General features: G+C 42.3%; 1 protein-coding gene across 1 annotated transcript in view; it reads left to right on the forward strand.

Annotated features, from left to right (window-relative positions):
• LOC126418712 (anoctamin-4-like) overlaps positions 1-15,798 on the forward strand; it is a 404,589-nt gene that overhangs the window by 248,300 nt on the left and 140,491 nt on the right. Inside the window, exon 11 of the mRNA XM_050085615.1 lies at positions 11,636-11,853. Within this exon, the coding sequence (XP_049941572.1) occupies positions 11,636-11,853 (218 nt within the window). The remainder of the gene's footprint in view (positions 1-11,635; positions 11,854-15,798) is intronic.

The raw sequence follows: 15,798 nt of genomic DNA on the forward strand, positions 1-15,798 counted from the left end.
TTCATCTTATATCCTCCTTTCAAGACACTGTCCATTCTGTTCAACTGCTCTTCCAAGTCCTTTGCTGTCTCTGACAGAATTACAATGTCATCAGTGAACCTCAAAGTTTTTATTTCTTCTCCATGGATTTTAATACCTACTCCAAATTTTTGTTTTGTTTACTTTACAACTTGGTCAATATACAGATTGAATAACATTGGGGATAGGTTACAACCCTGTCTCATTCCCTTCCCAACCACTGCTTCCCTTTCATGCCCCTCGACTCTTATAACTGCCATCTGGTTTCTGTACAAATTGTAAATAGCCTTTTGCTCCCTGTATTTTACCCCTGCCACCTTCAGAATTTGAAAGAGAGTATTCCAGTCAACATTGTCAAAAGCTTTCTCTAAGTCTACAAATGCTAGAAACATAGGTTTGCCTTTCCATAATGTTTCTTCTAAGATAAGTAAGGCCAGTATTGCCTCACATGTTCCAATATTTCTACGGAATCCAAACTGATCTTCCCCGTGGTTGGCTTCTACCAGTTTTTCCATTCGTCTGTAAATAATTCGTGATAGTATTTTGCAGCTGTGGCTTATTAAACTGATAGTTCGGTAATTTTCACATCTGTCAACACCTGCTTTCTTTGGGATTGGAATTATTATATTCTTCTTGAAGTCTGAGGGTATTTCGCCTGTCTCATACATGTTGCTCACCAGATGGTAGAGTTTTGTCAGGACTGCCTCTCCCAAGGCCGTCAGTAGTTCTAATGAAATGTTGTCTACTCCCGGGGCCTTGTTTCAACTCAGGTCTTTCAGTGCTCTGTCAAACTCTTCACGCAGTATCGTATCTCCCATTTCATTTTCATCTACATTCTTTTCCTTTTCCATGATATTGTCCAAGTACATCGCCCTTGTATAGACCCTCTATACACTCCTTCCACCTTTGTGCTTTCCCTTCTTTGCTTAGAACTGGGTTTCCATCTGAGCTCTTGATATTCATGCAAGTGGCTCTTTTCTCTCAAAAGGTCTCTTTAATTTTCCTGTAGGCAGTATCTATCTTACCCCTAGTGAGATAAGCCTCTACATCCTTACATTTGTCCTCTATCCATGCCTGCTTAGCCATTTTGCACTTCCTGTCAATCTCATTTTTGAGACGTTTGTATTCCTTTTTGCCTGCTTCATTTACTGCATTTTTATATTTTCTCCTTTCATCAATTAAATTCAATATTTCTTCTGTTACCCAAGGATTTCTACTAGCCCTCGTCGTTTTACCTACTTGATCCTCTGCTGCCTTCACTAATTCATCCCTCAGAGCTACCCATTCTTCTTCTACTGTACTTCTTTCCCCCATTCCTGTCAATTGTTCCCTTATGCTCTCCCTTAAACTCTGTACAACCTCTGGTTTAATCAGTTTATCCAGGTCCCATCTCCTTAAAAGTCCCACCTTTTTGCAGTTCCTTCAGTTTTAATCTACAGTTCATAACCAATAGATTGTGGTCAGAGTCCACATCTGCCCCTGGAAATGTCTGACAATTTAAAATTTGGTTCCTAAATCTCTGTCTTACCATTATGTAATCTATCTGATAGCTTCTAGTATCTCCAGGATTCTTTAATGTATACAACCTTCTTTTATGATTCTTGAACCAATATGCTTAAGTTACGCTCTGTCCAAAATTCTACCAGATGGCTGCCTCTTTCATTTCTTACCCCCAATCCATATTCACCTATGTTTCCTTCTCTCCCTTTTCCTACTCTCAAATTCCAGTCACCCATGACTATTAAATTTTTGGCTCCCTTCACTACCTGAATAATTTCTTTTATCTCATCATACATTTTATCAATTTCTTCATCATCTGCAGAGCTAGTTGTCATATAAACTTGTACTACTGTAGTAGGCATGGGCTTCATGTCTATCTTGGCCACAATAATGCGTTCACTATGCTGTTTGTAGTAGCTTACCCGCACTCCTATTTTTTTATTCATTATTTATATGTATTGTGAACAATAATGATGGTATAACAATGGCTTGTCATATGCTCAAAGTTTCTTTTATGTCTGATGATGTCTTTCCAGTAACAATAACATGCTTTTCCTTACGAACACTTCAATACAATCACAAATTTTGTATGATATTTTGTGTGTTTGTATTTTATTCATTAGCCAACAGTTTGACAGTATCAAACACAGTTATGAGGTCAGTGAACGTAGCATCAATGTGGGTTCTTGTCTATGCTACTTTTTGGGTCTCATGAATGAACAGAGTGCATTGAGTTTAACAACATTTTTGTTTACAGAATCCACGTTCAGTACTACAGCAAAATGTTTTGTGTATAGGACATGAGTATAAAATTCATTCAAAAATACAAACTCAAAAAAAAGTTTTGCATCACCCTGGTTCCCAGAACTCCTGAGAATAGACGTTGACTGTGGATTCTGTATCACAGACACAGTCCCTTTGACTGTTCAGAGATGTCACTAAACCTGCCCAAAGATGTAAACAACCATGCATGAGGCAGAGGGGGTCCAGCAGCTGATCAGTTCCAGTCATTCCACCAGGAAGGAGGCATACGGCTTGTGTTGTCTGTAGTTCAACCATGCCTAGATGGTCAATACCACGGTTTGATCATGTCCACATTGTTACTTTATGCCAGGAAGGGTTCTCAACAAGGAAAGTGTCCAGGCATCTCAGAGTGAACCAAAGTGATGTTGTTTGGACATGGAGGAGATACAGGGAGACAGGAACGGTCGATGACATGCCTCGCTCTAGCTGCCCAAGGGCTGCTACTGCAGTGGATGACCACAACCTATGGATTATGGCTCGGAGTAACTCTGACAGCAATGCTACCATGTTGAATAATGCTTTTTGTACAGCCACAGGACGTCATATTATGACTCAAACTGTGCACGATAGGCTGCATGATGTGCAACTTCACTCCTGACATTTATGATGACGTTCATCTTTGCAACTACGTCACCATGCAGTGCGGTACAGATGGGCCCAACAACATGCCGAATGGACTGCTCAGGATTGGCATCACATTCTCTTCGCCGATGAGTGTCACTTATGCCTTCAGCCAGACAATCATTGGAGACATGTTTGGAGGCAACTCTGTCAGGCTGAATGCCTTAGACACACTGTCCAGCGAATGCAACAAGGTGGAGGTTCCCTGCTCTTTTGGGGTGGCGTTATGTAGGGCCGACATATGCCACTGACGGTCATGGCAGGTTCCGTAATGGCTGTACAATACGTGAATGCCTGCTCCAACCGATAGTGCAACCACATTGGTAGCATATTCGTGAGGCATTCATCTTCATGGATGACAATTCGCACCTCCATCATGCACATCTTGTGATTGACTTCCTTCAGAATAATGATATTGCTTGACTAGAGTAGCCAGCATGTTCTCCAGACATGAACCCTATCGAAACATCCGTGAGATAGATTGAAAAGGGCTGTTTATGGATGACGTGACCCACCAACCACTCTGAGGGATCTATGCTGAATCGACATTGGGACAGTCTGGAGCAACAGTGCCTTGATGAACCTGTGGATAGTATGCCATGATGAATACAGGCATGCATCAAAGCAAGAGGACATGCTAGTGGGTATTAGAGGTTCCGGTGTGTACAGAAATCTGGACCACAGCCTCCGAAGGTCTCGCTGTATAGTAGTACAACATGCAATGTGTGGTTTTCATGAGCCATAAAAAGGGCAGAAGTGATGCTTATGTTGATCTCTATTCCAATTTTCTATATGGGTTCCGGAACTCTTGGAACTGAGGTGATGCAAGACTTTTTTTGGTGTGTGTGCTATGTTAGACTGATGTCAGTGATACTAGCCTATAATTATGAGCATCTGTTTAATGATCCTTCTTGAAAACAGGAATGAGCTACACATTTTCCAATCAATTGGAACAATTTGCTCCTCCAGTAGCCTATGGTAGACTACTGCTGGAAGAAGAGCAATGCCATTCATAAATTTAAGTAGAACCATATAAGTATCCCATCAGGTCCGGTTTCACTTTCTCTGTAAAGCAATTTCAGTTAATCTTCTATCAAAAAGTTCACTTATTTCAGTATCTGCCATTTTGGTGTTTACACAAAGATTGAAAGGAGGAACCACAGTATGACCTTCCTCACTGAAACTATGGTGAAAGCTGAATTTCAGTATCATTATGGGCACTTATTGTTGGCACAGGTGATATTGACCCATTTCTGAACATAGGCTTAAAAAACTTCTTAGGTTTCCTGGCCGATCGATAGACAGAGTTTTATCTGGATACTCCACGCATGACTATACTAATTTTGGCTTCATTCAATTTTTGTTTGTCAATGATGCTTTGGCTGCATTTAAATCTGTAATGAAGTTTACTTTGCTTTTAGAGCAGCTTTCTAGTATGGCTGTCAAATCATGGTAGTTCTTACCCATCCCTCACAACTTTAATCAGCACATAATTGTCTAAGGCATATTGTACAGTACTCTGGAAGTTTGTGCATTTATACTCAGTGATGAAAAATATGGGATGGAATAATGTCAATACAGTAGGGCCGATTGTTACTCACCACGTAGATGAGGCATTGAGAAGCAGATAGGCACATTTGAAGTAATTTTAAAAGGAGACTAAGCTATGCACATGTTTTGCAAGACGTAGAGAAACACACAGAGACAAATTCTCTCTCTCTCTCTCTCTCTCTCTCTCTCTCCACCCCCCTCCCCCTCCCCCTCATCTCTCTCTCTCTCTCACTCACACACACGCATAATTCACAACTGTCATCTCCTGGCCTTGAAGCCAGACTGGAGGTGGGCAGCAATATTGGATAGGGTGTGTAGTAAAGAAAGGACTATACAGATGCTCTGGGTTGAGACAGAAGACGTATGGGACTGGAGTGGGACCAGGAAAGGAAACAGAAGCAGAGGGGACAGATATTATTGAAGGCTGAGACCAGAGCTTACAGGAATGATGGATATGTAATAAGAAAAGTTAGCACTGCACAGTCCAGAAACGCTGGTATTGGCTGGATGAATCCAGATCACACAGGCTGTTAAGCAGACGAAGTGAAGCACCCTCTGCAGGTCCAAGAGTTAGAACAGGCCCGAGGTATTCCTGCCTGTCATAAGAGGTGACTAAAAGGAGTCTCCCACTTTTCAGCCCTATAAGTTCAGGTCCCATTTTATGGTTTGACCTCCCACTTTCCAAATTCCACAGAAGTGCAGGTCAATTGGGGAAGGACACCTTACGTGGTGCAATTAGATTCAGTCTCCTTCATCTATTGTTGTCATGGCTTTGCACCTCCACCTGCAGTTCAACTATTTGGATGAGGACACCTTCCGGGGTCATCATCTTCTTCTGTTGTCTCCTGTCCTCTTGCACCCCTATGACAATATTGGATTTCTTGGCACCCAACATCCAGCACTGTAGCCAGTCCATTTTGATGGTCCATTGATGTATCCATTTGGTGTTAGCCCCCTAACAATACAGGGCTTGCACTGCTGTTGCCTGAGCTGTGAACTCCCCACACATACCAAGGAGTAGATGCCCATCTTCTTGGGGCATTGGGACTCCTGGCAACGGCTATCATGCCAGGTGGCCTTTGCTGTGGCTGGGTTGCACCCGTGGGAAGAACCCTGGATTGGAGTGGGGGGTATCACGATGGATGAACTGCATTGAAGGAGACCAAGTTACCTTTTGCTGGGGACCGAATGGCCCCAAAAGCCTCTAAAAAAGGAAAAGGTGACTTTAATTCTGAGAGATACGACCCCAAATCATTCCCTTCCCTAACCATACCACTGGAGGAACATAGAGGTATGGATAAGAGATAGCATTATTCTCCAAGGTATTTCATCTGCAGCAGAATGGATGGGGACTCCTTTCTGGCTACAAAGCCTCAATTTTGTGTCAAACACCTGGACGACAAATTTGGGGAAGTGGCTGCACTGTCAAAAATGAGAAATGAGGTAGTTGTCATACAGACAGTATCCCATTCCCAGTCCTGGGCATTACTCGCCTGTGACCACCTGCGTGATATTCCCCTCTCCATCACTCCCCGTAAAAGCCTCAACATGGTCCAGGGGATTATTTTCCACCATGACCTCCTCTTGCAATCTGATGACAAGCTCCACACCAATTTAGATCTGTGGAGTATTCATTTCATCTGGTTCATCGGTAGGCGACCCAAAGACAACAGGTTTGCTACCGGTGATTTAATCTTGGCATTTTAGGGTGATTCATTGCCTGAAAAGGTCAAGGTGATGATTTACCACAATGATGTCAAACCTTACATCCCTCCCCCTATACGGTGCTTTAAGTGCTGGAAATATGGCCACATGACTTCCTGCTGCAATTTCAGTGCCACATATCGAGACCACAAACATCCACTGCATCCAAATACTCCAGATGTGCCTCCTCCCACTTGTGTCAACTGTGCAGAACACAATGTCCCCTGCGTGCCAGACTGCACAGCACTCCAAAAGGAGTGGAAAATTATGGAGTACAAGACCCTGGACCAACTGACTTACCAAGAGGCTAAACATAAATTTGAACAATTGCACCCCATTCAGTTGACATCCACATATGCTGCAGCTACATCAACATCACCCCCTCAAGTGGTGGTTGTTACACATTCTCTGCCACGTAAAGTGGACTCTTTGGGCTGCCCGAATACATCGTCCCTCTTCATGGTAGGGGTCACATCTTCTTCCGTTGCTCCCAAAGCACCTACTTCAGGAGCACCCCCCCCCCCCCCCCCCCCCCCCCACCAAATGCTGGAGTCATCGGTCCAAACCCCAGCTCCTCCGCTGGCTCCTCTCATGAGGAAGGGATCCCATGGGACTCTCCCTTCCGAGGTCTCCACTAATGCCACAACAGAAGCTCGCCAGTGGCTAAAGGAGCCACAGGCTGCTGGATCAAGAGCTTCACGGTCTTCCTCCATGTCTGACACTACTACAGAGAAGTCCTCCCAGCAAGCCCCTAAAGAGGTGTGAGAGGGCAAGTAAACCAAGAAGAAGTCTGCTAAGAAACAGGACCCTCTGGTAGCCTCAACACCACCACTCCCTACCGTTTCTGCATCTGAGGATGAGATGGAGATTGTAGATTGTAGCAACCCCCAAGGACCTGGATCTCACTGATGCCTCATCTGCAATGGCAATGGATACAAATGCTCAGTCAGTGGCAGCAGGTGATACTGAGGCATAACCTGCCTCCATGGTCACTGTGTGCCTTCCCATATTCCAGAAAGTGTCATCAACCAGTGGAACTGTGGGTTTTATTCCCACCTAGCTGAGTTACGACAACTCGTTAAGTGTTACACATGCTTCTCTGCATTGTCCTTCAGAAAACCTGGTTTCCCGCAATGCAGACCCCCACTCTCCGTGTCTATCAGGGGGTACTGCAGAAACCATACTGTCTGTGACTGACCATCAGGTGGAATTCGTATCTTTGTCCTTACCTTTACTTGTAGCAAACCTGTGCCCCTTCAAACACCTTTAGAGGCTCTGGCTGTCAGGGTGAAGACAACACAGGAAGTTACCATCTGTAATGTCTACCTCCCTCCAGATGGTGGCACACCACCCCATGTATTGGCTGCACTCATTTTGCAACTCACCCCACCTTTTCTACTTCTGGGTAATTTTAACACCTGTAACCCTTTGTGGGGTGGAACCAAGATACTGGCCATGGTAAAGATGTCGAGAACCTACTAACTGAACTTGACCTTTACCTCCTAAATACAGGTTCCCCCACACATTTCAGTATGGCACATGGCACATACTCAGCCATTGATCCCTCAGTTTGCAGTCCTGGCCTTCTCCCGTCTATCCACCGGAGAGCTCATGATGACTTGTGTGGCAGTGACCTCACCCCAGCATCCCTCATCTTGACAATTGCCCAGATGGGCTCTTCCCAAGGCTGAGTAGGACACTTTCACCTCCACTAACATCGTTGTATCTCCGTTGCATGCCACCATTAATGAGGTGATCCACACCATCACTACTACTATTATTGCCACAGCTGAATCAGCAATCCCTTGTTCCTTTGGTTGTCCTTGGCAGAAGTCAGTGCCATGGTGGTCGCCGGAAATAGCTGCAGCCATCGTAAACTGCAGGCGGGCCCTCCAATGTCATAAGTGCCACCCATCCCTGGAGAACCTCATTGCCTTCAAACAGCTCCATGCCCAGGTCTGCCTTCTCATCAAACAATGGAAGCAGAAGTGTTGGGAATGCTACATCTCATGAACCCCCGTTTCTCAGGTATGGACCAAACTCCGATGACTTTACAGCTATCAGACCCCTGCAGATGTACCTGGAATTTCCACAAATGGAGCTGTCTCTGCCAATCCAGACATAATTGCAGAGCGTCTTGCCAAGCATTATGCTCGCACCTCTGCAGCTGAGAATTACCGCCCTGCCTTTCATCTCCTAAAATAGCGCGTGGAATGGCAACACGTCCCTTTTGCTCCATGCCACTCTAAGCCATATAATGCTCCCTTCAGTGTGTGGGAATTTCTTAGTGCCCTTGCCAACTGTTCTGACACATCCCTCCTCGACTGCATCCATTCACATTCTGAAACATCTGTCAGTGGATTCCCAGTGCCACGTCCTTGCCATCTTCAACCACATCTGGAGCGATGGTGAGTCCCCTTCACAATGGCAGGAAAGTATCATCGTCCCAGTGCTATCATCCTCATCAACTTTCTGTGTAGGCTGCTTGAACATATGGTGAGCCAGCGGTTGTGTTGGCTCATTGATTCTCGGGGCCTTCTGGCTCCATTCCAGGACGGTTTTCACCAAGGATGCTCCACCATCAACAATTTGGTGCACCTGGAGCCTGCCATTCAATTGGTCTTTTCCCTGCACCAACACCTTATTGCCATCTCTTTCGACCTGACAAAGGCCTACAATACCACTTGTCGATGCCACAACCTCGCTACTCAGCATGAATGGGGTCTCCAGGGCCTGCTCCAATTTTTATACAGAACTTTTCATCGCTCCACACTTCCAGAGTTCAAGTCAGTGCTTCCCACAGTGCACCACATATGTAAGAGAATGGGGTCCCACAGGGCTCTGTCCTGAATGTCCTACTGTTTTTAATTGGCATCAATGTTCTCGCATTAGCAGTAGGGTTGTCAGTATCTGCCCTCCTATACACTGATGATTTTTATATTTCCTTCTGCTCCTTTTCTATTGTTGTGTCTCAGTGCCAGCTGCAGGGAGCTATACAGAAGGCACAGTCGTGGACCCTCACTCAACAGCTTTCAATTTTCAGCTGCCAAGTCTTGCATCATGCACTTCTGTCATCTTCATACTGTCCACCCCCGTCCAGAACTTTATCTCGATGACCAACTACTGGATGTAGTGGAGACTTACGACTCTTTGTGACTGATATTCAATGCTCACTTAACTTGGCTTCTCCATCTTTGTTAGTTTAAGGACAAGTGCTGGCAGCATTTTAATATTATTCGATGCCTGAGCCACACCAACTGGGGTGCTGATTGTCGTACACTGCTTCAGCTACACAAAGCCCTTGTATAGTCCCTTATTGACTATGGGAGCTTGGTGTATGATTCAATGTTGTCCTCCGCACTGCATCTGCTGGACCCTATCCTCCACTGTGGAGTTTGGCTCGTGGCAGGAGCCTTCCCAACGAGCCCTCTGAACAGCCTCCTTGTGGAAGCTGGCATTCCTACATTGCAGCTCCAGCAGCAACTACTGCTTGCGAACTATACCACCCACATTCATAGTTCACCTTGCCACCGAAATTACCGTCTCCTTTTCTCTAACATGACAGATGCGTCTCCTGCAAGGCAGCTTAGAACTGGGAATCCCCTCACTGTCCATGTCCGGTAGCTTCTTAATGAACTCAACACTTCCCCTCTATCACCTTTCCTGTGGGTCCACTTATGTACACCTCCATGGTCCTTACCTCAGCCACAGCTTTGGCTGGAGCTGTTGCCCTCCGCTGGCAATTTCTCTCTCTTCTCAGCGAGTTTGAGGGTTCAGAAATAGTCTATACAGATGAATCAATGGTCAACAGTCTTGGTGGCTTTGCTAACACTCAAGCTGGCCATACTGAACAACGCTCCTTGCCGGACGGGTGCAGTGTTTTCACTGCAAAGTTGGTAGCCACCTATTGCACCCTTGAGCATATCTGCTCCTGCGCTGGTGAGTCCTTTGTCATCTGTAGTGACTCCTCAAGCAGCCGAAAAGCTCTTGACCAGTGCTTCCCTCGGCATTCTTTGATAATGACTATCTAGGAGTCTTTTTATGGACATTCAGTAACCTTCATTTGGACCCCAGGACATGCCGGACAACAAACTTGCTGACAGCCTGGCCAAACAGGCTACTGGTAAACCAACTCTGGACATTGGCCTGTAGGAGACTGATCTCCACTCGGTCTTCTACCACAAGTTTTTCACAATCTGGGATACTGAATGACGTAGCCTCAGTACCCCAAACAAACTCCATGTTATCAAGGAAATAACAAATGTGTGGTGGTCATCCATGCGAGCCACTTGCAGGGGCTCTGTTGTCCCGTACCAGTTCTGCATCGGCCATACTTGGCTAACACATAGTCACCTCTTCCATAGCGAGGAGCCATCTCGGTGTCACTGTGGTTCCAATATAACTGTCATCTACCTCTTGTTGAACTGCCCAATTTTAGTCACTCTGTGATGGATTTTTAACCTTACCAGCATCCTGCCTATGGTGTTGGGCGAAAATGCCTCAACAGCCAATTTAGTTTTACATTTTATTTGTGAGGGGTAGTTTTTATTGTACTATCTAAGATCGGGCGTGTGGTCTTCTGTCCCAGGCCTCCAGCCTCCTTCCCTTTTACTTCTTCATCATTTTTGCTTTGCATTTTGTTTGCCTTGTTGTTCGTCTTTTCCCTATGTGTGTTCTTCTCACCTTGTCTTTTATGCTGGCGATTTTAGTATGTTGCAGAGTGGCTGACTCATCCTTTCTTTTGTCCTTATGATCAGCCAGCCCAAGGCATCTGCTATATGATTTTAATACCTTTGCTTTCAGTGTATGTTTAGCTGGCCACTGTGGCCGAGCTTTTCTAGGCGCTTCAGTCCAGAACCGTGGTGCTGCTACGGTCGCAGGTTCGAATCCTGCCTCGGGCATGGATATGTGTGATGTCGTTAGGTTTAAGTAGTTCTAAGTCTAGGGGACTGATGACCTCAGGTATTAAGTCCCATAGTACTCAGAGCCATTTGAACCATTTTTTTAGTGTACATTTCCCCCTTTTGTTCACTTTTTTCATTTTCTCTTTTGGTGTGGTTCCCCATTAGTTTTACTCCCTTTACTTCTCCCAACTCCTTTGTTTTTAATTGTTTTACCTTGAGGCTTGTTTGCTTATGGAAAAAGCTACTAATGAACCTGTAGTTTGGTCCCTTTGTACCCCAATCTAGCCAACCAAAGTGAAGCACATTTTGTTGGATAGCATGCTTAGAAATTGGCGATCAAGCTGTTTCTTGTCCACCGTTTGGTGATGGCCATTCATGTGGGCAGACAGACAGCAAAACATTTGTAAGACTAAAACAGTTTGTGAATAAATAGGTGAAATAAAACTATACAGTTGAAAATCAAAAACTTTTGTAGCATTTTCATTTCAAAGAGTACAGTCCATTTCCTCTCACTTCCTCTATTTTGATTATAGCATGCATCTTTCTGGAATTGTGGAAGAGGCGGCAGGCTGAATTGGCATGGCTCTGGGATCTTTCTGAGAATGAAGAAGACTTCAACCTGCGACCAGAATTTGAAGGTTCTGTCAAGACAAGAAAGTTTAATGTTGTTACTGGTAGGGAAGAACCACATCTCACATTCTGGAACAAATCTGTGCGTCTTTTCACTTCTGCATCTGCTGTTGCATTTATGGTCAGTGAAAGGTAGCTTTCTTCAATAACTATCATTTTATATTTACTCTGATGTTTGAGAAAACTGCAGCATAGTAAAAGAACTGCTTGAAAGAGTACAAACTGGAGGTATGTGTAAAAAGAAGCAAAAACAATAACTGATTTAAGTTTGCAGGGAAACGGCGTAGGACCAATCTCTATTGTGATATTTAAAGCAGAAAAGTCATGAATCAAAGTGAAAGCAAATACCAGTATTCATTATAGACATAAAAGCATGTGAGTGAGTATCCAAGTGTAGACACAAAAGTGAGTGAATATTCAAGTGACAGGAAGATTGGTGTTTAAGTTGCTGTCATTGTCGTAGTGTGATATTTTGACTTGCTGATAGCATACTATTATGACAGTGTTTGTGTGTGTAGAGTCAGAAGGTAGAAAAAGGTTGAATGAAGCAGGGGGGGGGGGGGGGGGAGAATGGTCTTCACAAATTCACAAACAAAAGTGTGTCCTCTCCCACCACACAGACGGATTTACCAATTTAGTATCAGTTTGGAGAAAGTCAGAACATGTGATAGATATTGACTACCAGTAAGGGTACTTAGAGGTATTTACTATGAATTTTTTTTTAATAAAAATGGTGGGCAATGCTTCTCCTTGTAACTAAAAATGTTGGATGGGTCTGGATTCTGAAAGCTTCCAGTGGCACTGTAAATGTTACCCAGAAAAGAGAAAACTACAGAAAATGTGAATGTACAAAGTATTTGTGTGTATCCAAACATTACTTACCTAACAGCAAAATAATGTGCATAAATCTCACACAAGTTATACTCTATGAATTAAGTGTACTATAGGAAGTAGATACTTATCATAAACTGGTAGCATCAGTATGTTTGGTAACAGACAAAATTTTTCAATAGTTTTGATTTCTATTTTGTAAGACTTTGTACCATGTTTCCCGCATTCCTCGCTGTCCATGAAAGCAGTATGAGGTACCCCTCTCCTTCCCTTCCTCCATGTCCATTTCCTCAGTGCACTCTAGGTAGTGGTGCATGCAGTGTGACTTCTGCACAGTCTGACTACCATCATGTTTTTACAGCTACAGTTGACTGTGTCATAACACTATAATTGCCATAGACCTGTCTGGGTAAACAAATCACTGCAATGTATTGGATGCTGGTGTTACATGTATCATTCCTTTTGTGCCCATTGTGTGGAAACCACTAATGCTTCAGACAGCAATGAACATTGTCACTTCCATGGAAAGTGGTTAAATGTATTGTTTTCACTCGAGCCCCATTGATCCCTTGACAGCCACATCTGTGTTAGGTGCTGTTGTGTAGACTGAAGTCTGATAGTCTGGAGTGTTGAGCATCATAACAAGCAAATATCATCTGAGATGATTTTGGACACCACTGGATGCAAAATGGAATGCCAGTGTGGACAGGTACTATATCAGAGAGATACTAGAGCTCAAGGCGTTACTCCTATTTCAGTTAACTCCCAAGTATTATGCTTCATTATGTCAGTTTCCAGCCACTTGTGGAAGGAACAAACAATTATTCTTTGGGGAATGATACATAGCTCTGCATTCCACACCTACATATTCACCGTGTTTTTTAGAGACTATGACTGCAACACATAGATGTTTCACACCATAATGCTTTTTCAAACTCGTATCAATCTAATGTTCTGTAATTCAGTTGTTTCTATATTACCATTTGGCCAATGAGCTGAATAAAATTCATTTCAGTCTAATGTATGTTTCTTCATGCTGCAGTTTTCACAAATATTAGTGTAGTATTTATATAACAACAATGGGATTTTGTGTTGTAATGCAGTTATAACAGTTTACTCATAACTTTTGTTGTGAAAATATTAATTAGAAGCTAAATGTTACTTCACTATGTCTTATTTCTAATTTTAGTAATTTTCATTACTTATTGATTATTCCTTTTTCCAGTTACATCAGTGGTCACCTTAGTCTTCATTTATCTCACTTCGCTTAAACACAGTAATATTTTGCAGTAGAAAATCATTGACTTTGCATTTCAAAATCATGGCCCAGTCTTGTTGAAGTACGTTTCCTGTTTGTTACCAGAATAGGTTAGATGCATTCCAGGGCTATTTCATAAACAAAGCAATAATCAGTTAAACCCCATTCTTTTTCAGTTGTGTTAACACTCTATACTTAACCAGGTTGATAAGCTCTCACAATCTTTCTAACCCGGCAAGACATATTCTGGGAAGGGGGGAGGGCTGTATTATTTTGCAGTGCAAATGTGTTGTTTCCTAGGTATATTAATTTTTCTGCAGAAACTAAACTATCATTATATTACAGTATTCAATTTTTGATGAGCAAGGTGAAACTCTTGACAATACAGTTTGGGGTCTGCTAGCTACAAATTTCAGAGATAATGCTCTTTTGGAAATACTTTCAAACAGATTACAGTTAATTTTCATTCATCCACTGATCATATTCTGAAGATTCCAACAAGAAGGACAGCCTTTCAGATGTGATACAACTCAAGGAATACATTAATAAAAGACAAGCAAGTTACAGAAACTACATCATCACAAAATTTTCACTACAAGGCTTAACACTATTCATGCTTACACCAGCTAAATGTAACCTAGTAAGTTAGAAAGAAGGGTATGATTTTGAAAAATGCTGCTGTCTCCTCAGTTATAATGATCAAACAGCTGCTTATGTACTATTGGTAACTGAATATTAACTTGATCACACTGAAATTTTTGAAAGATAGTAGTAGTAGTAGTAGTAGTAGTTTATTCATCCAGAGACAATTTACATTGCATGGATTTCGTCAAAAAAATACGTAGCATATATATACACACATATAGGGTGAACAATACTATACAAAATACAGATGTGCATAGTAGACTACGTAACATCAGACCACATTGAAATAGCATGTACAACTTTGATTATTTACATTGATGTATGAGAAAGACTTTTTACATGGAATACACAGTTGATATTTAGATATAACACATACAATTCTAGCACTTTTGTACATATTATTTATTTAGATCATAGCAACAGTCAGATAAAAATTACTATTGGCACAGAGTACATAAATATAATTGTTTAGTATGGAGCTATTCCAGGTATTCTTTTACATTCATTAAAAATTTGAATACTGCTTCTTTAAATGAAGACAATTTTTTTATTTCTTTTATCTTTACTCGTAGTTTGTTATACAATCTACTTCCTTGTATGTTTGTTTATTTCTGCGCCAAAGCCTTGTTAACTCTTTTTATATGAATGTCATTGCACTTTCTTGTGTTGTAAGTATGTAGATCCGAGTTGGATTGGAAATTGTTAATATTTTGTTTTACATTAATTACACTTTTCTGTATATAGAGGCATGGTAGGGGTAGAATATTCAGCTGTTTAAATAATTGCTTTGAAGGAGTTAGCCTTGAACTGTTGGTAATTATTCTAACAGCTCGTTTTTGTAGATTGAAGATGGTTTTGAGATTTTTCTTACTATGACCCCAGAAGATGAGGCCATAGGTAATAGCAGAATGTATATAAGCAAAGTAAACAGCTCTGCTACATTCCCTACAACATAAAAAGCTAATAACGCATAAAGAAAAGCAGAGCTTAACTTATGTGAGAGATACAGGATATGGGATTTCCAGTCTAAATTTTCATCTATATGTACACCTAAGAATTTTGTGGTAGCAACTCTCACAATTTCTTTATTTTGTATTCTGAGATCTAGATCAGAGTGTGACTTTGCTTTCCTGTAATGGATATAATTAGTTTTAGAGATATTTATGGTTAATTTGTTCACTTCAAACCAATTTCGCAAATATTCTATAACTCTGGTTGCAGATGTTGGCAATTCCCGGTTTATGTCAGTTAGTACAATGTTTGTGTCATCCGCAAACAGGGTTATATGAGTACCATTTACTGGAATCTTGATATCATTTATGTAAAGAAGAA

The sequence above is a fragment of the Schistocerca serialis genome, chromosome 9 (assembly GCF_023864345.2).
Source record: "Schistocerca serialis cubense isolate TAMUIC-IGC-003099 chromosome 9, iqSchSeri2.2, whole genome shotgun sequence".
NCBI lineage: Eukaryota > Metazoa > Arthropoda > Insecta > Orthoptera > Acrididae > Schistocerca > Schistocerca serialis.